Source organism: Typopeltis vanoorti, chromosome 2 (genome assembly GCF_054136105.1).
Source record: "Typopeltis vanoorti isolate ZY-2024b chromosome 2, IOZ_Tvanoo_1.0, whole genome shotgun sequence".
NCBI lineage: Eukaryota > Metazoa > Arthropoda > Arachnida > Uropygi > Thelyphonidae > Typopeltis > Typopeltis vanoorti.
The window spans coordinates 138,935,639-138,960,943 of record NC_143550.1 but is presented as its reverse complement, the minus strand read 5'-3'; the positions used below and the strand labels follow the sequence as shown (position 1 = coordinate 138,960,943).

General features: G+C 32.7%; 1 protein-coding gene across 1 annotated transcript in view; it reads right to left on the bottom strand.

Moving 5' to 3' along the window:
* Positions 1-115: 115 nt before the first annotated feature.
* LOC150109465 (Krueppel-like factor 6) overlaps positions 116-25,305 on the bottom strand; it is a 143,505-nt gene continuing 118,315 nt past the window's right edge. The window contains 1 exon segment of the mRNA XM_090413255.1: positions 116-7,236. Coding sequence (XP_090269381.1) covers positions 7,061-7,236 — 176 coding nt within the window. The 3' untranslated portion in view covers positions 116-7,060.

Genomic DNA, 25,305 nt, shown 5'->3' with positions numbered 1-25,305 from the left:
TCGTCCGTTTTTTCAACAAATTAACACAATATAGTATTGTAAAATGTATATCTCCATATGCTTCATTTGGATATTTGTATAGAGTTATGTTTTGACACACAAATGAAAACACAGATTCTAGTGTTCAGTTTAAGTTTATTGATTTTGCATCTTGGGTATGTGTCACACAAAAACATTTTAGTTGTGAACATGGCGACTACAAGGATGCAGCGATGGCTCATCACATTGTCATCTCCCGAAAAGAGATTGAAAGCGACACCTGGTGGTAAACATTGATAAGCTTTCTTTTTCTATGATCAAAGAAATATTCAACAAAATGAAAGAAAAAAAAATTACATTGTACACAGACTGTATTTTGATTCATGATATTGACTACATTTTCAAGAACAAAACAAGTAAATATAAAAATAAAGTAAGTGGATTTATTTTTGGAATATCAAATTCACACATTTTTACAATCATTTGGAATATCTTAAATATACATCTACTTTAAGAAATGTGGACCATTATGTTCTTTCTCAAAACGTAATTTACAATATATAGCATCTTAAACAATAAACAAAACTATTATTTAAACGCTGACTTTAAAAAAATCGCAAGTATAAAATTTTGTATTTGGTGGAAAAGTTGATTTTTGTTTGTAATAAACCCCAAAATGACATTTTAATTAAAATAAATTTAAATGTTTAATAATATCATTTTAAGAATGTTTTGTTTTATTTTTTTTTTAAATAATAAATGCATTTTACCAAGAATTTGAATGCTTTATTAATTCTTTCAAATTTTTATTATGTGAAAATTTTAAAAAAATTAACCTCGAATACTTTTAAAAAAAAATGCAACTTTTCCACTTGTTCCCAGATGTCGCTTTAATCTATAATTTAGGGAAGGCAACCATTAAAAAAACCCGTCTGTTTGTCGCCGTTATGACAGCATAGTTGTACAGTGGGGGGGATAAAGAGTACGTGCAATTTACGACCACCACAACATACAAAAAATGTCCACTTGTTTTGATTGACAAAGGTATACAACAGAAATAATATTCCGTATATAGTAAGTTCTGTTTGGTATCAAAAACTTACACAGACTTGTTCAGTATTTATCTAGAATGACATAAAACTCTTCAATATAATGCATGTATAAAGAAAACTAGGCGCAGAATGGATCCAGGAGTAACTGATCGATATTTTATGACTTAAACTCCCGGCGTGCTCCGCGCTGACGTCATAAACAAACCGTACGCCAACCAACAATTCTTTGAAGCAACAGACAAAAAATCTGCGTATAAAAAAGACTTCATCAGTATCAAGAAAAAACGTACATGACCTTTAAAGCATATGGGCAATCTGGTCCTGAGGCAAAAAACACTACAACAATTAAGGGATTAGCTAAGGTGGAAACTTCTTAGGACCCAGTTACACAGCGGTATATATATATATATATATATATTAAAAAAAAAAATTCACCTTCTGAACACTAAATGGCACAAAAATCGAAAAGTTAGGAAAGCGAATAAACTTAAGTTCTTAACGTCAGATGTCGCTAACAGTCAAACGACTAATAAACTCATTATATAACGTTTTAATATTCAAAAGATGGATGACAAGCATCAAGAATTTATTCTTCTTAGAGTGAACGAGGGGGGGGGTATAAAACAGCTAGCAAAGATGTGCAGCACAGCAATAGAAGAGAAATATAAACTTAATAATATTTCTTAACTAGTTTATAAACTTACAAAATGTTTTAAGTGTTTTTTTTTATTAGTTAACTATTCATCGGATTGCAACACAATTATGCGTTTTATCATTTCTTAATGGACACGCGAACGAACAAAATACAATCAAATAGGCGTAAAGCGAAATCTAAACAAGTTAAGTCATAACAGGAATTTTATTCTATTTTTTTAAATGTTATCTGATGCATTTAGAATTCATCAACCTAAGTGCAGTTAAACGAACTAGCTTTGAATGCGAAAATCTGGCTCCAATAAAGAGGTAAATTCACTGGAAATTAAACTTCTTACAACTCAACGTTCATTACTTAAAAACTATATAAAAAAAACAACACATATACAATTATGTAGAACTCAAATAAACTAACCATATAGTTCTAAAATAAACCACTAGATGGCAGCACATTAACATTGTGTAAATTTTTTTGTATTTAGGAACTTAGTTGAAGAGTTATTTCGTCTGTTTTTTATTTAATGAATTCTGTACATTTTCTAAGCTATTCTTGAATCATTTAATTTCTCTGTAATGAAACTATAAACTAATATTAACAACGATAAAATTTATTAACAATTTTTCCTTTTAACAATTTTTTTTTTTTTTTGCCATCGACATGTTTTAAACTGCGATTTCGAGGCTTATAAATATAAACAAAATTGCGACAACTTTCCATTGAAATATTCGCTAAAATTTTATGAGGAACTCAGAATACGAACACACACACACACATACACACCCTGAAAAATGATTAGGTATTAGGGAACGCGAATTTATTTGGGCGAGTTCGCGCTCTATAATAAAAACTACGAATGTCCAAATCTAGTTTCCACCTTAACTGAAGCACCATGAATAGGAAAAATCTAGTCTAACCAATATTAACAGGGCCAAGAATACAACTCGGTAAAGAAAAAATTAAACAATGTACATTTATTGTTGCTATGACAACAGGAGTGCCCTGAAATTTGCAGCTGCATGTATTTTTACTTACTGACATCCTAGAAACAATGCTTTGAAGGCAGGAAGTGCTGGAAGATATGCAAACATGTGTGGGTTTGTGTCTGTCTGTGTATGTGTGTGTTAAATAGTATTCCTTTCTCAGGGCATAACAAAGTGGAGATTATGTGGTAATCAAGAAGCAGCATTTGATTATGTTAGGATTTTCCAATTCCCTTCAGAATAATGTTCTGTTACGCAGGGTTTTATATTTTCTGTCTAATTTTTTTAAAAAAAAAGAAGTGAAGTATCAACTGCCAAATTTCTGTTTTTCATCGATGAAAATAGAAAAATTGACTAAAATAAGTAGGTAAGCTTTTACCAAAAATTACAATTTGATTTTTTGCAAAATATATTAATATAAAAATGCAATTAAAAATTCAGTTATTTATTGTAAATCAATTTAGAATCCTTTACTTATTTCTGAGGGTAAGGCTTCAAAAAATTACTGATAAACTAGGACAATACAAACATCTTAATATTCCTTTGCAATGTCTAACAGAAGAAAAAATGGATTTGGAATGCATATTTTTTTTTCAGCAGTTAGATAAGCCATTTGTATTTGAACAAAACATCATAAAAATCTATGATGAGTCACTTTTTTTTAATAAAATCCTGTCATAAGTCATCCGAGCATGTTAAAAACCATAGCACAGTGGTTCCCTCTGTGTTAAAAATTTGAAACTAATATATTAGATTCATTTGGTAAAGAAAAAAAAAGACATGAATTCATCGAGACTGATATAAAATAGAAACATTTGAAAATATATATTCATGATATGTAACGGAAGGAGAGAAAAGATACATTCAGCAAACGAGATTTGTAAATTTTAGATAGTCGAAATTCAAATAAGAAAGATATTTTTTCAATAATAGAAAACAGATATAAAGCATAATATGTCTCCAATTGATTCATATATATATTTGTGTGAAAAACAGTAATGTACATAAAATGCCTAAACCAAATGGTTTTAAACCAACTCAGAATAATGTCTCCATAGACGATTTGTAGCTTAATAGAATAGAACAACTTATAAATAAAATGAGTATAAGGAAAAATAAATGGTAGATTTGAAAACTTCGGTTTTTTCCTTCCTTCCTAAAGAACTAATATATCAGACAGGTATTCGATATTTATTCTTTAAAAATAAAGTTTTATTTTATATTATATTTTTCGTTATCTTTCAAAATGATGATAATGCAAATATTTCAACGAAAAGACGCTTAAAGAGATATAATAGAGGAAAAATACGATTTGTGATGTGAACAATACTAAAGACAAAATAGAATTCTTGCAGCGTATTGATTATTTTACGCCGCAGCTTGACAGAAGAATCCCCCCCCCCCCGTTTATTTTTTTGGTAAACAAAATGCTTTGTTTGTTTTGAGACTGATTATATTTTTTTCCCCTGCGTAATGTTTAAATTAGAAATCTGACTAAATAAACAGTATTTTTTCTGCAAGCTTCTATCAAGTGGATTCCACAATACCTTAAACAATCGACTGCTTCTTCGCCCTTCGAATCAATGTGAAATCTCCACTGTTGTATTTGGTTTAATTCACCGTTCTTCTAACTTTGTAGTACTTTGACTTCCTTTGGGGAAATTCTAAATAATCCACCACTTCCAGTAAAGATATTTTAAGATAAGTCTATCTACAAAATCTAAAACTATGTTCGTTATTAAAAATTAGTGACTTTAAATACTTAATATGAAGGCACAAGTTGAATATGCAAATCAAATTGAGAGCACCAAGAACGGGAACCATTTCATTGGTGACAAACACTTTTGCGTTGATTTATTTATCTTTTTTTCTTTTTTTAAATCAGATTTATGATTTGTGGGCACAAACAAATCTAGAAAGTATTTATTTTCAAGAATTGAAATTCATAAGATAATTTGTTTTGATTTTTTTTTCTTTTTTTTCGGTGCCAATTTTGTATGCCGTATGTGTTTGGGTTTTTACAGTCTTTCTCTTAAACACTAGATGGCGCCACGAAGGTATACAGAAGGTGACTAACTTACTAAGGTTTTTAAGGTAGGATTATTCCATCTATTGAAAAGCTTTTTCGGTGACATTTATGGATTTTTTTTTTTTTTCAAGATGGGTAATGACATATATTTCTTTTCCAACCTGAAAAGTTGAAATATGCTTTATAAGTATTGATTTAACACTAATAGCTTTAAGCTGCTGGTGTTGATCATAGAAGAAATATTTCTTCGACTAGCAAAAGCCATTCGGTTTCACTATATTGCATTTCCACTAGTTTTTTCTTATACATAAAAACAATTAACCAATTTGTTTTTAGTGGAATTCTCTCACAAGCGGATACTGATGGAACTAAATGCCAATCACACTAGCTGTTTCACTATACAGACTTAATAAAATATTGAGAATAGGGAAAAATTCACAAGACCAACGTACATATTCTCCATTATTAGAGAAAAAGTCTCGACGTAGAGACACAGTCTTGCTAGATTTTTATTATATTTCGAAATTACCAAAAAATAAGGCTTTTCTCAATCACTTTGAACAACTCTCAAGTCGGAGTTTTTTCTAATTTTTTTTTTACTTTTTTTCTGTTTCAAACCGACTAATAATCATTCCGATTTCTACGCTACACCCTTAGGTCATATCAAGTCACCAGATTCGGTAGAGATTTCTCTTTCTTTCATTTTTTTTTCCATATTTTTTTTTTCATTTTTCTTAAGCTCAAAGGAGAAATCTACTTGACAATTGTGATATGTGCTAGCAGAAATAACCAACAGGACGTCGAAAAAATATATAAAAAAAAAAACACTAGAAAAATAGTTACAAATAAATTGCTAATTACTTAAATGAAAAATTTAAATCTTTTTTTTTTTCAAGGATTAATGTTTGAAACACAGTTCACAATGTATAGGAAGGACCTACTTTCCAGTCTTTTCAAGAAAAGAATAAAGAATCTTTATTAATTCTTTGATTAATATATTTTCCCGTTAGTTAATTTTGACCAAAAAGCATTAATATATTAAACACATCGATGCAAAGTCTGGGAATTTATTTAAATTTGGTTGGATGCATTGAATATGGATAATATCAAAGTGATTCAGTAGAAATATTTTGTAATGTAAGAAATAAGTTTCATGTGGAGCGTTTACACGTTTATTAAAAACGAATTAGGGTTAGCCTTTTTGCTAACCCTAATTTCAATATGTTAAGGGTATGACAAAGAATAGGGATTTTTTTGTACTTATTGTTATAGGTATTTTTCAAACATATTTATCCAAATGAGAAGATTGTAACGATTCTCTATTTTTCAATTTTTTTTTTTATTTGTAACATGATCAAGGTCGGGATACTGTGGTTGAAACATTAACCCTTTACATAGAAGCTAGTAGGAGCTAACATAAACGATGAGAGGAACTCAAAATTTCTACACAAGGGAATGACTCATATACATACATGATCTTGTTGACTTTGTCTACTATGCTACTGAATATGTTTGAGCTATGTTTATCTCCATTTCGACCTTACGAAGGCTTGCACTTTTGGCCAAACACATCACAATTATCTTGAAAGATTTTTATAATTTTCTATTGGGACTGATGATCAGCATACAAAGCTCTCTTTTTTTTTTTTTTTCTTCATTGGTTCTTCCACTCTTGAAGGGAAAATTCCGTAATCGTTGACAAATAAAAATGGAGCTTTAAGGGAAGCGAGGGAAGGTTTTTTTTTTTTTTTTTTTTTTTAGGGAAGGAGTGCACACCAAGCATTGAATCTTTAAAGGAGCCATTTTTTTTAATGCAATCACAATTGTTAAGACGTGAGTCTGTCCTCTTCGTCAAGTAGTTCACATTGCGGTGAAAATAACAAACAAAAAAAAAAAAAACCACTAAAAAATCAGTCACGTGGCCTGCTGTGTACAGATAAGAAACCTTTTTGCAGACTTCGACAAGTACGAACGACATCAAAAAATAAAAAAATAATAAAAAAACACTGATTTCTTCCACAGGCTTAGCACATCTTTACGGTTCGTTTATGACAAGATCACAAAAGTGTCGACACAGACACTTGTTCTAGCAGTGAAAAAATAATAACGAACAAAAAGAAAAAAAAAAAAAGAAACAAACCACAAGGCCACAGTCTGCTGCTATACACGTTTCATAGTTCGCCAATAGGTGGCGCTGCGAACAAACGAGGCCGATGGTATAATATTGGCACCAAACCCTCCGACGTGCGAGCCGTTGCCTAGCCGAGCCTGACCAGAAATCTTCCCTTCGACGCCATTTATGTTTCTCGACGACGACACAAGGTGGCGCTCCTATCACCATCCGGATCTGACGCGTGGAATGACGTCACTGGTGCCTTTTCATGTGCAGCGCCAGATGATCGGAGCGAGAGAAACAGCGATCACAATGGACGCACTTGAAGGGCTTTGAACCTGTGTGTTTTCGATAGTGACGGGTCAATTCGTCCGAGCGGGCGAAACGCCACTCGCAACCTTCCCACGAACACTTGTATGGTTTCTCACCTGCAAAGAGAAGAAAAACAAGATAAACCAACATGCACCTGCCACGAATCTCAACTTTAAAAAAAAAATTTTAAAAAAAAGGCTAATAAACTGGTAGGTCATGAACTTGTGATCATGTCTGGGACACAAATACAATACCCACTGCAAGCGACCTATTCGTGTTTGCATCAATCCTTTGCTTAAAAATATCACGAGTTTTAAATTGGTTGCAAATACAACCAATGCTATGAGCAACTTAAGCGCACCTAACCGGAAAATATTACATAAGCCACATCAAACGAATAATAATCACTTCCAAAATGCGCATGCTCAGCGGGAATTTTTTTTTTTTATCTAGTGATCGCTTATTCAGAACATTTAATAAAAATTTAATAATTTTTATTACATTTTATTTAATAAAATGTAATAAAAATTACATTTATGCATATAAAACGCATATGCATTTTAATAAAAGTAATGATTTTATTAAATAAATAAAACGTTAATAAATCATATCTGGAGAACAAATTCATATTCTTTGCTTTAAAATATGACGCATTTTAAGTTGCTGACAAATAGAATTAATGTTATCAGTAACACTGGCGCACCCAATCGGAAAATATTACAAATGATACATCAAACGAACAATAATCACTTTCAAAATGCGCATGCTCAGCGGGAAGTTTTTACTCATTTAGTGAGCGCTTATTCAGAACATTTAATAAAAATTTCATAATTTTATTAAATTTTATTTAATAAAAATTAATGATTTTATTAAATAAATAAATAAAACGTTAATAAATCATATCTACAGAACAAATTCATATTCTTTGCTTATAAATATGACACATGTTAAGTTGCTGACAAATAGAACTAATGCTATGAGTAACACTGGCGCACCCAATCGGAAAATATTACAAACGACACATCAAACAAATAATAATAATCATTTCCAAAATGCGCATGCTCAGTGAGAAGTTTCTACTCATCTGGTGACCGCTTATGCAGAACCTTTAATAAATTCAACCGGAGCGAAAAGTACGCGCTAATTACGGAATGGCCGCATGGAGCTAACGCTATGCAAATAGTTCTGATAAGATAAAAGAAAAATGTAAAGCGATCAATTACCTCAACGACAATACACCAGCGCCGACTACGTTAACTCTTTTTGAGGTCAGATGCGGAGCCGAAAAATTCTGACAAGAGTATGAAGAAATGGGGTTGTAATGAGATCGTGTGGTATCAAAGAGAAACGTCTTGCATTGTGCTGTTTATCACTGATGGAGGAAATTTCTGAAGGAGATGATGCTGAGAAAGTTAACCACCTAGCACCAGATGGCATAGAGGCAACACAAGCTATGTCCACGGTTAAACAAAATAAAAAAGTTAATTGTAATTTTGCCATCGAATATTAGGTTATAGCAATTTTGTTCGTTAGATGGCGCTAATGTGGTTTTCGGACTGATACATTGCAACAATGATCAATTGCGTTTCTGATAATATTTTTCTGTAATTTACTTAAAATGTCGATGTAATTAATATCATTTACTTTATTTTAAGTCGGGGTTGCTTTAAGAAATACATATGCATATGAAACTTGAAATTTTCAAGGCACATTATGTCAGCAGAAGATTGCAAACTTTAACATGCGAATTTAAAAAATAAATAGTATATATTCCCATTAATATCATAATCAGAAACAAACATACGCATTTTCAATAACCACAGCATCTCTTTAGTAACCAATCCCTTCCCCCTTCCCTAAAAAAACTCCACTACTACTACTGCAGACCTTAATCTAAGCCTAGAGTGAAATATAAAGCTTTCACTTCTCCGGTGTCCTCTCTCCTGCATGACTTCGGATCTTATTTCCCTATTATTAATCATGGTTACCATGGGAACGGCCGACGGCTTTATGATAGACGGGTTCAAGAGTATAACACCTAGAATTACGCCAATCATTGTATATACTACGTGCCAGCTACCGCATACGCACTGGTGAAATAAAAGTTCAATAAGTGATGAATTAAGCTTTTTTTGGTACATTTCACTGTCGCTGGATGGCACTGCAAGTTTCGCCTTCAGACTAGAAAACAAATACGTAATTTCAATAAGTGACGTATAACCAGATATCACAATTATTATATCATACACTGTATATTTTTTAATAAAAGTTGTTATTTCAAAAATACATAAAATCTCCATGTTTTAATTTGTTTAAGTCCAATACTTGTCTTTATGACATTAACACTAAGTTTTAAAAACGATAATTAAGTTACATCAAAATACTTAATGACAAACGAAGATAGTACGCTTATATTGTTCTATTCTTTGAGAATAAAAAGATAGTTCCACCGTTTCAAAAGTATAACGTGTGAGAAACTAACAATTCGGTTGGAAGAGAACATTTATTTTGATGGTGTGATTTATCATTCTTTTTATTTATTGATTTTTGTGGAGCCCTGGGGAATTCTAGTGGAGGAAAAATCACTGATAATCCGGTTTAAATTAAAGCGAGAAGGAAAGGGAGAATAAACCGTTGCTACTTACACAATACTTATTCTACAAATCAATGAAAGTTTGTTCTCGTGTATTAGCCACATGCTCATTTGAAAGGCGAACAACAAGAAGTCTTTTCTCACTTCATCAAATTGCGGTTACAGACGTGTTTGCAAGACCAAAGAATGTGTTGAGAAAAACACCCTTTGCACCTCTAATCTGTATCTTTTACCAGAATAGCCTTCTGACCTGCAAAAACTACAGAGGTTAACCTCGCGTACGAACAACGGGAACTATAAATTTTTCAGATAACTCAAAGTACAGGTTTCAACTACCAAGACACTTGAACAATAAAATAAAATATATAAAAAAGCACGCTATACTGTGATCTTGTATACATGCATTTAAAAACTAGCCTAAAGATGTTTCTGCGGAAGGTCCAAGTCTAGAATGTGACACGGATACCTAAGAAAAACGATAAGCAAAAACTCTGTCATTAAAATTAGTACAATGCCTGACTTTTGACATGTATGTTAGTGTCTACTAGCACAGCCTTTATAGAGGGCGCTTCACTACTGAAATATCAGTGTACTAATGGTATTTTATCTATCGTTAGTTTTCGATATAATAGTTCAATGTCTGTTACACACACACATTAGATCTTTTGCTGTGTTTATAGTTGAGGTATTTGATGGTACGCATTTAAAAGTTTTTTTTTTTTTTTTTTTCTCCCTTGAATCATGAAGAGCTATAAACCTAATACATCAGAACGATGCGTGGGTTTGGATTTTGAAAAAACATAAAATATAAATTACATCCCCCCCAACACGCACACGCGCACACACATACACACACCTGCTCCAAAATAAATATTTAAATAAGTTGAATACGAACACAAGATGTTTTGGAACTATTAGGGCACATTTTGCCACTCGGTTATTAAAAGCGGAACCTATGGTTGTCATGGGAACATAATGACGTCCCATCCGTTTGTGAAATTAACGAAAGCAAAAGCTTTTTCCCCATTTTTTTATTCTATACATTTTATAATTTACACATCTATGATGGAGTGAAGGTAAAACAACTTAGGGAAAATGAAAAAATCAATCAATCATACATTTCTTTTGTTGTTTTTACTATTTTCCCCACTTCAAATATTTTAAATGTTTGTTAGCTCTCTCTCTCTCTCTGGCGTATCTTTTCTGCCTCTTGGCAAGCAATACAAATATAGCAAGCCAAGAAGAGTTTTAAACCGTCTGTTTCAGCAGTTGTTTCTTCGAGTGATGTCACTACCACCGCTTACACCACTCGACTGAAACATATGGGAGAATTTATTCCAGGAACTGGTGACATATATCACCATTTCCTGCCAGACTCTGGCTTTTACTCAAGTGTGAGCTGTCGAAAGTTGAAATTTTAATGATAATAGTTGTAATGAAAGCATTTAAAATATGTTTTCGAAGAAATTAGGGCTGCCAACATAACTTTATATTTTTTAACTAGTTCGCTCATTCTTTCTTTTTTTTATTTTTATTTTTTCATTTATGACGAATATGTTTTTATAAGTAATCAATAACATCCAGTGCAATCCATCCATCCAAGTACCGTAGTTATTTAAAGATCGCTTGTTAAAACGAAGCGTGTAAAAACGACGTATACTTCTAACAGCGAATCTTGGTGGATGATTAAACATGGTCCTGACTCGTTCAAACACTAGGTCGAATAGGGTTTCTTTTATAACGTGACGGAGGAAGTCGAGCAATATTTGGATTTTTCAGCCTCTTGCGCAAAGTTGCACAAGAGGTTTTTGTTCGGAGTTGACAACGCGGAAAGATTGTGCTGGGGATTCACTTCCTTTTTTTTTTTTTTTTTTTTTCCCTAAAGGATATTTTCGTTCACTCATTGCACATCTAGTATGCAATGATAGATTGAGTAACAGATAGAAAGAGACAAGTAGACACCGAAAAAAGTAAAGCTTATGAAAAGAATGGACTTTGAATTAAAAAAAAAGAAAGAAATGGGGATAACTAGAATGGTGTGTGCGACAGAGAGAGAGAAAGAGAGAGAGATGGTTGGAAAGGTGGAGGCAGAGGGCAAAAATCCTCCCAAATGTCCGTAATAACGTTCCATACTGTCACTAGGCCTGTTATGTGGTCAGAATTTCAAGCAACGTAATCTTCCTTAATGGATCATATAAATGGGCGTTCGGAAGTCGGAGATGGTGCTCTTTCTGGGAGCACGCACTACGTCATGAAACTTTGCAATTTAATGGTGCTTTGCGGAAGGGGGAAAAAAAAAGGTCCTTATTTCTTTCCCTCGCTTCTTGCACTTTAGTTTAGAATTGGGCACGCTTTTAACCTACTTTTATACTTTTGTGCTGTCGTATTTTTCTTTATTAGAGTTTTTAACAACCTCTTTAACGTCAACGGTCTTCGGATAAAAAAAAAAAAAAAAAGGAAAGAAATTAGCAATACTATTACAGAAAAAAATAAAATACTCTACTAAGAAAACGTATGTCTTGCGAGCTTTATTAACTTTGCACCCGCCTCCGCACACAAACAGATCACGTGCTTCAAGTATTTGTAATCCTCCTTTTAAGGATCGATAGAAAAATAATCCCTTTCCCTATTTATTACCCACCATATTAAGGGGTGGGGGGGAAGAGAATCCTCATTCTCTTAAAGTTTTCACAAGCTAGTACCGTCACCAGTAAGCAATTTGATCTTTAATTAAAGATTTCACTTCCTCTATTAAGGCCCAACATCTTTCCTATGAGTCAACTCATAAACTTACGTGCATTCGTGAAAACAAATTCTAAGCAAATACAGACTTCAGGAGTCGATAGTTTGAAAAGAAATATGGTTTCTTCTATTTATTCAGAGGAATATATTTTCCAAGGTCTATGCTAAGCTGTCCGCGAGCACGTTCTATCACATCCTCACTTAAGATTACAGTGCTTTTTCAAAAATGGTCTCGACCTTGAACGCAAATTTCCTTTTATTCCATTGTCCAAAGTGACGTCACGTTATTTATTTAAATAATAGTTCGCGATGGTTGTCAAGGCAACAGGATAATGAGAAGTCTAGAAATTACAATATTCAATTAAGAACAGTGGGGACGGCCGTTTCGTGGGACATCATAATTGAGTTCTGCATATCGAACGTCAGATAAAAAAGGATAAACCGCATTTTTCCTCCACGGAAAGGAGCCGACAAAGGATAATACCCCCCCCCCTCCTTTTGTATAAGGTAAGTCAACAGAAACCAATTCTTCAGTTTACGCTTCCTCATTCTCCGCATTTACCTCCACCCACTTTGCTATTTAGACGTAAAAGACAACGCTGAGGGACTATTTTATTAGAATCTTACGTGCACAAGTGAGACAGCACTAAGACCCTTCATACTAATTATAAGACAAACGAGTTCTATGTCAGTAGTAGGTTTTAGGTGACATTGATAGGCAATCAGTGTCACTTAAAAAAAAAAAAAACTTACTTATCTGGTTCTAACAGGGATTTGTTATTATTGCACATATCCTGTGATCGATGAGTAAAGAGAATTTAACTCCACTAACAATCATAGACCAAGAATTTTTTTTTAAAATAAAAAAAAAACACTTCATTTCGTTGTAATCGTAAAAGTGCATATATTACATAAACAACGGGATCTTGATATAAGTCACAAAAAACAATAAAACTAATTGAGTTCCAAAAAGCCCTTTTAATATTAGAAAGCAACAAAACTACATTAGAGTTAATGGAATATTTAAAAAGATACAATTGAGCAGTTAACAGGCTAAGCTACTATAATAATTTACTCATTCCTGGAATATATATTTCCATTCACTAATTTATTGATTCAAAATAGCTTTTTACGCTGAAGTGATGAAAAATTTACAAGCCTCACAATAGTCCAAAGAGATTACAAAAACATTCAGCCATCAATTTCGAGTGAGCCATAAATAGACTAGTTGTCATGGTAACGATAAAAGTCTATACAGTTGTATGTTTCCTGCTGGTGTTATCAGACCTGTATAAAATATATAAAAGTAATACAGCTGGGGGAAACCTTAGGAATAACATGCTCCTATATCGTTGGCGTAATAGATTGAGTGTATCTTTTGGATACTGACGACAACAACAACAACAATAAAAAAAAAAATGGTGGTGGTGCTGAAAGAGCGATGTATTTGATTTATTTAATATATCTTGCTTGGTTTCATTATAAATTTCTAGTTTATTTATCTCTGTCCAGAAATAAATAGTTTTAAAATAAATATCTTTATTGCACCAAGATCCACTGGTTCCTAAGAACTTACTAAAATATGGAACGATTCAAATCAAATAAAAAAATATTGTATTAGCATACAAACTGACTTCTGAATAATGTGAAAATTAAGTAAAAAATGTCTTGTATTTAAATTTAAAGACTGCATTTTTTTTTCTTTTCTAAATTTAAACTTAATATTTAATATATACTTTTTTGTTATCTATAACAATTTAAACAACTTTCCATTATTGTTTTTGGAAATTCGTATTTTAAAACAAAAAAAAAAAGGTTGATGAACAATTTTGCGATTTTTAATTCCGTTATTGTCAACAATGGCCACAACACTTTTTTATTTTATTTTTTAATTATTTCTTTGTTTGTTTTAAGAAAAAAAAAGTATAAATACTGTATAGAGAAAATTAAGAAGTTTAAAACAGAGTATGAGCTTGGTTTATATGTAGTGACATGTGGTACTTGGAAGAATAGAAAAATATCGGCGAAAAAATGTAGTAGTGACAAGGCAAAGAAATGAAAAGAGATGTGTAACTAAAATTTTAACTTCGCTTCAACGTACACGCAGTCAATAGCGAATTGGCAAAATGCCAGTTTTTATTTCGCTTTTATTTTTTTATTGTTTTGAAAAGGTAATACAAAAATAAGATATCAAATTAAGGGAATGTAAAAGATAATACAAAATTAAGGTAAGATAATAAAAGTAATTAATACCAGAGAAATATGAATAAAATTATTAAAACAATATTTAGTCATTTTCCTTTTGGACAATAATGCAGAAACTCTCTTGCAGTGACGTCATTATGACAACATTAACAAAATGTCGATTTTAGGAATGAAAGTTAAAATCTAAACGGAGGAAAATCTAATTAAAATCTAAACGGAGAAAATGGGAATTAAATATTGGAGACTTTTATTTTATTTATTTATTATTATTTTTATTTTTTCATTATTTTAATTTATTTAATTATTATTTTTTTTTTTTTGAAAAACCCGGAACGTTCCGTTATAGTTTGGTATGCGCATAATTTTAATGATCCTGCATGGCTTTTCTTGCTTTCAGAGATTGCTCATTAACCAGATAAGCGACATGAGTTGAGCCGACTTGTTTGGGATTAGGGCAGAAGGTCATTCAGTACGTGATATGTCACTGTGTTTGCGTTGGCCAATTTGCCTGTTCAGCATAAAAAAAATAATAATAATAAAAAAACTGCGAGTTCTCAGTATGAACCCTTACGATTAAATATTCCGAACTGTACATAACGCAGTGTTAAAATAACCATCACAAAATGTTTGAATATCATTTGCAACTTCGTAGCTAAAGATTTTTTTTCCCTATATTCATAACTATGCTTTCGACTTATTCCATCAGTAAAAAATTTACTTTTCCCTTCTCTCATGTTTTAATGATATCCCAATAAGTCAACTAATCTAATGGCAACATGAGTTCCGCAAAATTGTTGTACCGTGATGAGGGATGTTATTAATATTTCTTAATTAAATAAAAATATTCTATTTTGTCCAGTTTTTTACTACTCGCAAAATCTACTGACAAGCGTGTTTGTCGAGCTCCTATATATTATTTTCCCATGTCGTATTTGCGCACCTACATTTGGTGTTACTATTCGGTTAACCATCCCTGTTGGGAACGTCTCGAGACAGATAGAAAGAGGGTGGTGATAAGAAAACAACGACTCTTAGTCAGCAGAAAGCCAAATTATTTTTCCGGCTCAAGTAAATGTTTACGTAAGTATAACAAGGGGAGAGATTATTGCCTGGACTCCATTGCAAAAAAAAAAAAAAAGAGAGAGACAGATACAGCATGGTGTGCTATTAGTTTTTATCTTCTTTAAATACATCAGAAGAAACACTCCTCACAGATGGGTGGATCTTTCCAAAGAAAATCTCCGAATTATCTTAAGTGTTGGCAATCCTACTGCTAGGGTGTGTAAGTTCGGAGAATTATGGCTGCTTGATGGGCTATTGATCCCTCGGCCGATGACGCAATAAATAATCAGTAGTATTATTCAAACGTTAGTAAGATAGTTAAATTTACTGTAATATTTATCATGATTCCACGATTCATTTAGCATTTTTAATGTGGTTCCCACCCAAATGGGTTTTTTTTTAACTTAAAGTACATTCTTACCAAGTTGGCTTTTTTTTTTATATATCTCATTAATTTTATACATTTTTGTATTTTTATTTATTTTTCATATGATCCAAAAACATCGTTCTAGAAAACAAAAATATTCCCTTTTTAAGACATTTTAGATCACTAATAAGTGAGAAAATATTCTCGCACCTTATAATGAAATTCATCTATCACCTAATTGAAATATCCAACAACCTAAAGTCCTTTTCAGGATTTCCAGGGTAATGGATGGCAATGCTGTAGCCAATGAACTGAGGCTCGGCTATTGCTGTTACCCTCCTGCCATAATCAGAGCTTTATATAGCTCAACAATACCTTATCCCTACACTGTCCTCTACAGATAACGGGGAAGACGAAAAGCATTCTTGCTTCGCCCCTTTAAGCCAGTCCCTTATAAGGATAAGGCGACTGCTTTGGAGAATATAGCTCTGCATCTAATCATAATAATAAACATTTAAGTTTGAGGAAGGAAATAAAATAAGTGTAGCAAATAATATTCTTTTCTTTTTTTGTCAAGTTAAATTGGATTACAGTATTTTTTTTTTTAACTTTTCGCGTGTGTTTAAATTAATTCATATTTTAAGTTTCGATTGAGGAAATTGGACGTCCTTGCCCATCCCCTTCTAGTGGATTCAACGCCTTATTCTCTCCCCCAACACATAGAAAAAGAAAAAAAATCCCCGATATGCCTCTCCTGTTCACTACTGTATTATAGTGCTATCTAGTTTGCTACGATCAATTGCCCATTTTGGGAAGCAAGTCTAGACATACGATATTGTTCTGGGCAAGGAAAGAAAGACATTTCCATATTCGATCCTAATGCATCTTTGTAAAAATTCATGTCTGTTACCCGATCTTTTTGAAGACTTTCGTCTGGAGACAGCGCTTTAAATTTATGTAATGTCGTCCAGAGCCAACATCTTTGGCGCCAACGTTCTGCGTTATTAACCACGCATGCGTCCAGAGGAATACGCCATTCAACACAATTACCACGTGCAGCGATAGGAAAGCGTTCTCTCTCTCTCTCTCTCTTTGAAAAGGAAAAAGTACGCGAAAAAGTTAAGCCAGCCCCCGCCAGCCACTCAGTCTGGTGTGGTGCTGCAGTGCAGATGAATTTTGCCACTGCACAATGCAGCATCGCCAACGTTTTCCGACATGATTATTGCAGCTGTACTAGCAGTGTTTTTTTTGTTGTTGTTTTTTTTGCTGTGTTTAAAACAAATCAATAGATTTTGGCCATATTAGGCTATCGAAAATTGAGTAATTTGAAACTTAGTGCTTAATATAGAAACGCTTATTTTTTCGTAGCACTTCTTTAGAATAAATGAGGTGTTGAACAGAATGACGCAAAATAGAAACAGAGACTATTTTGAGAAAAGAATAACTCGCTAAGTTCTCCACAAACTAAAATAAAATACTAAACAAACAAAAAAAAAATTCTATTACTTTAATGTTTAAGTATTGGCCAAGAATATTATTTTGTATTATATTATCTAATTTTTATAAAGAACGAATACAGAGATGAAATGTAAACTATGATAATTAGATTTAAAGTTTTAACTTGCAAATCAAATTCGCAAATTTGGCTTTCTCGAAAAGAAATGCTTAAACCATGAAATAAAACATGATATTAATTAGTCACTTATCCTTATAGTCCTTATAAGGACTGGCTTAAAGGGGCGAAGCAAGAATGCTTTTCATCTTCCCCGTTATCTGTAGAGGACAGTGTAGGGATAAAGTTATTGAGCTATTAAAGCTCTGATCATGGCAGGAGTGTAACAGCAATACCCAAGCCTCAGTTAGAACTCATTGGCTACAACATTGCCATCCATTACCTTCCAAGGGTTTTTCTTCCAACCATTCTCATTAGTCACTCTAAATAATAAGTTTATTTAGAGTAACAGTTAATGAAAATGCAAAAGGTGTACAAATAGTCACACATTAAAAAGTAAAGAGAAATAAAAATATCAATCATTAAAATTAAAAAATAAACAAACATTAATGTTATCAGAATGATTTAAAATATTATTAAAAATTCTAAATCATAGTATGTAATAATTTATATTACAATGGTTTCGTTCAGTTTAAGGTCTTTGGCATTTTTCGCTTTTCATCTGTGTGTGTAAAACACTCTGATGGATAATAAATAAAAAGATATTTAAATGTAAAGTATACTGTACTAGTTTTGCAGTTTAATTTACAAAAAAGCTAATTATCTGCAAATTCTATTTTGCACAAATACGATGAAATTAGAAATTGTATGTATAATATATACAAACATAACAACAATAAATTATTACTCTTACGAAATTATTTATGGTAAATCTTAAAGAAAGCATAAAAGGTGTGCTGAGACAGAAAGCAAAAATTAAAGAGAAAAAAAAAATCAATCATTTAAAGTAACAATCAGAAAGAACTTTAATATTACAATAATTAAGATAAAATTATTAGAAATTCTAAAATAACATTAAATAAATAATTTATACTGAAACGGTTTCTTTCAGCTTTGTAGGTTCATTTCTATTTTCGTTTGTCATCTTCTGTGTGTATTGGAACCAAAAGAATCCACAAGTTGCTGTGGTGAAATTAGTCCGGATTTCTTCGTATGTTTTTTTTATTATTGTTGTTTTAACGACCAAACAGGCCCAGTTTCTTATAATAACTGTCTGTGGTCGTAAAGCATACTTTCAACATTAAAAAAAAAAAAAAAAAAAACATTAGAATGCTTTTTTTTTTTTTTTTGGAGAAGGTATACGTATTAGCATTCTGATTAAATAAGTTTTTACTTCGACAATAATTACGGTAATTAATACTTTTAAAAGTATTTCAACATTTAATCATAATAATAAAATAATGAGTAATCCTAAATAATGAAGTAAACAGGAGAAAAAAAAAAAACTAAAGACAAGCGATAGCAACATTTGATTAAAAAAAAAAAAAATTGAGTAGCAACTAGGTCTAGATTAAGCCTCAGTAGGCCTCAGGTGCATTAGGGAGACCACCTGCATTTTTATAAGCGCACGTGTTTGTTTGTGTCTCCCTCCCCACTTTTTTTTTTTCTCTGGTCGAGCGAGTGTAGAGCCTTTGGACTGTAATAAAGCACCTGTGTTTGGCTTTCTCAACTGGTTTCATTTTCTTTTCAAAGAAGAAAAAGAGGGGGGTGGAGTTAAGTGCCACAGAAGGGGTGAAGGATGACATTTAGAGACAGTAGTGATTTAATTCAACAGGAGGTGTTTCCAAAAACAAGGACTACATAAGAATGGGAATGTATTACAAATAGTGGGCACTGGATAAATCTTGTTTCGAAAATTCCGACAGGTTGGTACGTTGATTCCAGTTTTTATGAAGGACGATGGAATGTGTTAGATGCTATTAAAAATAACAACAAACGAAACCCCAAAATTAAATTAACATATCGAATTATCATATATAATTCTTATCAATGCACCGTTTTCTGTTCAACAACGACCAAATATCTATTCGAATTGTACCGTTATTTATAATAATTTCTTCGATTTGTCATTCGTATAATTATTCATCAAGAGATAGTCATCATCGATGACCACCTGATTCAAATTGCAAAACTCCTTATAAGGACTGGCTTAAAGGGGCGAAGCAAGAATGCTTTTCATCTTCCCCGTTATCTGTAGAGGACAGTGTAGGGATAAGGTGTTATTGAGCTATTAAAGCTCTGATCATGGCAGCAATAGCCGAGCCTCAGTTAGAACTTCATTGGCTACAGCATTGCCATCCATTACCCTCCAAGGGTATTAATCACCGCATCTCACCGTGGATTCCCTAACCCTTGCAAAACTCTCAACTCCACTCGCAGTTATTACAGATAGAATTTTTTTTTGCTCATCTGGTGTTAATACGGTTAGCGATTTATGTATAATTTTTCCCTCTCTCAAAACAAATCACTACAGAAGTTGGATTGCGATATAATATACCAGAGTGTTTTATATGTTTCTATAATTTTTATTTATTTATTTCTGTAAATGGCGCTGAAAATGGTATTCGATAACGTGAAGTTCCTTCAATCTATTTTGCAAATCTCATTATTGCGTTAATATTTCATCGTAAAAATATTGTTTTAATTTCGTTTTTTTTTTTTTCATTTCGCATGCACGTTTTATATATATAAGTATCGCAAGCAAACCTATAACATTTTCATCATATAGCATACAAATTCACTCATTCATTAAATAAAAGAAAGTTTTCTCTCATGATTCCTGACACCACTCGATAACTCAGATAAACATTACTGAATTTTATCAGTCATAACATAATCGACCGTGAAATAGGATGGAATATATGATTAATCGACCGTGACATGCGGTGATAGGTTCATTCAATCCAATACCCTTGGAGGGTAATGGATGGCAATGCTGTAGCCAATGAAGTTCTAACTGAGGCTCGGCTACTGCTGTTACCCTCCTGCCATGATCAGAGCTTTAATAGCTCAATAACACCTTATCCCTACAGATAACGGGGAAGATAAAATGCATTCTTGCTTCGCCCCTTTAAGCCAGTCCTTATAAGGACTTTAATCGACCGTGAGATGCGGTGATTAATATAATATAATATAGTATCTGAAACCGAACACCCAGAAGTCCCTCATGCAAAAGCAGGAGAGACTCTAAAACATCTCCTTAGAGGTATGCCCGGGGTGGCAGAAAAGTTTAAAGAGGCAATAGATAAAGTAGGAGAACCTGAACTCCTCCTCACAGGGAAATATGGACCCGACATCGTCAGTACAAAATGAGGTGACCTCTTCGTTGATGACATCAGCAAAATCACCCCTGAGCAAGTAGAGGTAGCCCTGGATATAGACGATGAGGCAGCTTCGGCGTTCTACATAGCTCTCTGCAAACTAGACATGGAAGTGAGGTGGCCAAAAGAATCATAACAGCCCACAACAAAAGAAAGGAACAGTAACTACCTTGTTGATTTCTGTTCTCAGCTTCACTGGTTTTTAGCTCCCGCAGGTGGGGGAGGACCTGAGAACCCGAGCGGCGAAGGCTTACAGCGAGGCGGTGCAGTTCCTTGTGAGCTGCATCACTCGGGCCAGATCCTTCCTCCACCTCTAAGTTTACCTTTCCATTCCTTCTCCAGATATATTCTCTCTTTGTTTGTTACATGTTTCCTTTTAAGGATTTTTCCTTTTTTTTTTAAAGTGAAAAATCAACGACCGTTTTAGAAACGCCCCTGGGGGGCAAACAGCTAAAACAGATCAACTGAGGCCTCTTTTACCTACTCTACCACTATGCACTCTATCTTTATTTCCTCTCCTACTATCTGCTGACTCTCAGCCTATCTTACTCTACAGGCCAATGATGAAGTTTGTTGAACTCACAAAATATACATAAAATACCCTTGGAGGGTAATGGATGGCAATGCTGTAACCAATGAAGTTCTGAGGTTCAGCTATTGCTGTTACCCTCCTGCCATGATCAGAGCTTTAATATCTCAATAACACCTTATCCCTACACTGTCCTCTACAGATAACGGGGAAGATAAAAAGCATTCTTGCTTCGCCCCTTTAAGCCAGTCCTTATAAGGACTGACTTCACGAGGAGGATTTAGGCTGTTACGAGAACAACCTAAAGTCCTTTTTTAGGACTTCCAGGGTAACGGATGGCAATGCTGTAGCCAATGAAGTTTTAACTGAGGCTCGGCTATTGCCGTTACCCAGCCATGAGTAGAGTAGCTCAATAACACCCTATCCACACAGATTTTCTTCATTCAGATGACGGAATAAAGAGTCAAGAACTCAGTCCATCGCCCAGTTCTTTTAAGAACTGACTTCACGAATCTACAAAAAAGTGGGTTAAAGTAGAGAATAATGCGTAACCGATATCCGTTGTGTCTACAGGTAATGCACTTTTGTCTTTTCAGATAATCGATCATATGTCTCTAACATAGCCATTTTTCAACCCTTTACCAGCTTCTGGAGTCGACTTCATCAAGAATGCCGTTATTTTTACACCTTTCTTCCGTGTTGTATTTTAAAAGCAAGCTTTAGAATGGTAGGTCTCAACATGAATGTGTTTCTAAAAGCACTACAAACAGCTAAAATTTATGCTACAATTTTCAACTTTAAAATATCTAGTTGCAAATTTAATGTCTGGTAAGAGTAATGGAAAAAGAGCAATCTTAAAATGACAGCTTTTCTCTTAATATAAGACATTCATTGTGGTTTCCGTTGTTCAAAAATAAGATGAATCAGCATGGTAAAAAGAATTTGCGTGCGAGGTTTTATTAAAAGTTTGTTGAAAATTGTGTTCGATTTAAATATTAATAAAGTATCCGATACACGCAAGTCTTCATGAGAAATGCCATCAGTTACGCTCTCGGTTAGTTTCCACTACCGAATAAGAATTTAGAAAATTATTAGACCCAATTTATTTTAAATCAATTTCATTTAAAATATTTTGAAAGTAAAAATATAGATTATTATTCTTTAAGAAATATAACTATCCAGTTCTGTTTACAAAAATATTTAAAAAAAATAATAATGACATTAATGCTAAAAATAGCATTCTTTTTATGTTAGAGTAGTCAGGAAAAAACGCAAAAATTATCAGAACACAATCTTGCTTGCCTTATCCGATAATGGTGTAGATATCACATATTCTTTCCATTAATCATAAACGCCACGAGAGGGCGCTACAAGCAGAACTAACAGAAAGCCGTCTACCGTTCGAGGTCACTACAATGACCGTGCGCATTCCACAGCACAGCCAATAAGCCTAGTTCCTTTTTGACGAGAATTTCCAGTCTGTTCTCTCCCTCCTCTTCGTTCCCCCATCCCTGTAATAAGACAGCAAATACTTACAAACGCTATCTTAGCTGCAGGAAAAGAGAAGAAAAGTAAACAATAGGTTGTTATGGTGATAAAGAAGTGCTTGTGGGTGGGACACGTGACATCGACGAAGGTCTCTGAATCACAAGTTTAAGGAAAACAAGGAATGCCATCTATGCATGCATCTGAAGTCTACTTCCTTATTTTTCTTAATCTGTAAACTATGACACGGTTCTTAAGGGGGTAATGTTTTTTGGAGCGAAGATGTCTAATTACTCAAAGAAACGTTCGCTTGCAGTCAACAGACTCGTGACGCAACAGCTAGTTCAAAAATAAACTGTAATGTGCTTCAGAAACGCAAATGCTAATTAATATAATTAGACAAATAACAGCTTTACTCGAAGTATTCTTTGTAATAATTATACATTTCATTAATTTTATTATAACCGTAGAAATATAATATATTATTTTCATTTATTTTTTTTAACTGATGCAGCTGAAAATTTAATTTTTTATTCATTCTTCTAACACCATTTGTTTTATTTCATCCTATTTATAAATATAAAACGACAACTGAGGTAAGAGAAGAGAAAAAAAATGATATCTTATAATATTATTATCAGATTTTTGCTGAAATGTGTATGTATTTTATATTTTGCTGAAATTTTGGTGAAACATTTATTTTAAGTTGTTATGTTACATGTGTATATATATATATATATATATATTTTAAGTTGTTATGTTACATGTGTATATATATATATATATATATATATATATATATATTTTAAGTTGTTATGTTACATGTGTATATATATATATATATATATATATATATATATATATGTTACATGTGTATATATATATATATATATATATATATATATATATGTTACATGTGTATATATATATATATATATATATATATATATATTTAATTTTAAATATTTAATTAAACATTTATTTTAAGTTGTAACGTACTTTGTTACATGTGTGTATATATTTTATTTTATGTGTATTTTATTTTATTTTATTTTATGTGTATATATTTAATTTTAAATATTTAATTAAACATTTATTTTAAGTTGTAACGTACTTTGTTACATGTGTGTATATATATATATATATATATATATATATATATATATATATATTATATATATATATTAAATTAAAACGTAATTATGTAGGTATATCCAAATTAGTATTTTACTGCCAATCAACACAACTAACTGGTAAAAACTATCCTTTATTTTTTCAGAACACCTCCGTGGCTCAATCAAAACATGTGCCCTCTGATTAAGAAGAATCGATTTCCTATTGCGTCTAAGATGAGGAGAGCATTTAAAAGTGGTTTACAACTGAAGTTTATTTAAACCAGTCATATACGGAAATGGGGAAGTCCCCCACCCCACCGAAAAACAATCTCTTCTCCAGCCTCGAAAAGACAGCCAAACCTTAATTTCTTCAGAATTTGAACAATAATATACTTGAAAAGAATAGTTTAATTCAGAAAATGTCTTTTTTTTTTTTATTGTTTCAATACCCGAGGGATACAATTTTTGTGATACTATCAATCAAGTATAATCATACAATTAAAAGTATGGGCTTTTTTTCCCACTCACATTTCATTGTTATTATTACGCCTCCATGGGGTTTTTAGGACCGCATGAGATCTCATCACACCAATCAACTTCTCAAAGGTATTTTTATCTGTTAACTGGTGCGTGTGTGAGTTTTGCGTTACTCAGTTGCTGTTTTGAATAGCACCTCTTTCTCAATCTATGGTAAAATTCTTAGCATCTCCAACATTTATATAACACGGATGTCGTTGTGGGTGCTACCTATTCCATTTCCAATATCCTGATTACAATTTCGTAGCAAGTATTTTTATGTGATGCCCCCCCCCCCACACACACACAAAAGATTGCAAAAACCTAGAGAACATTAGCGCGGTCGGTGGGTTGAAGATTTTAGGATTTTTTCTATTTTTATCCATTTCTCTTTTACTTGGTTAGTCCGAAAAAAACCTGCTCTAGAGACCAAGCATTGAAATGTTTTTTCATGCCTCCCATAAGTGTGTGTGTGTGGGGGGGGGGTGATAAACTAATCGCCCGGTGTGAGATTGTTATACTTCCTATTAATGTTATTTTTCTATGGTAGTTAGGAAGTAGATTAATAAAAAAATAATAATAATAAAAATAAATCACCGCATAATTTCACACTGTGCCGCATTTTGGCCACCCTGATTTACCCATCTCGATGGCCATTTTAAGCCTAAAAACCTCGCACATCACTGGACAGGAAATTGTTTATCTATTACAAGTGAACAGCCTTGAAGCATTCATAAA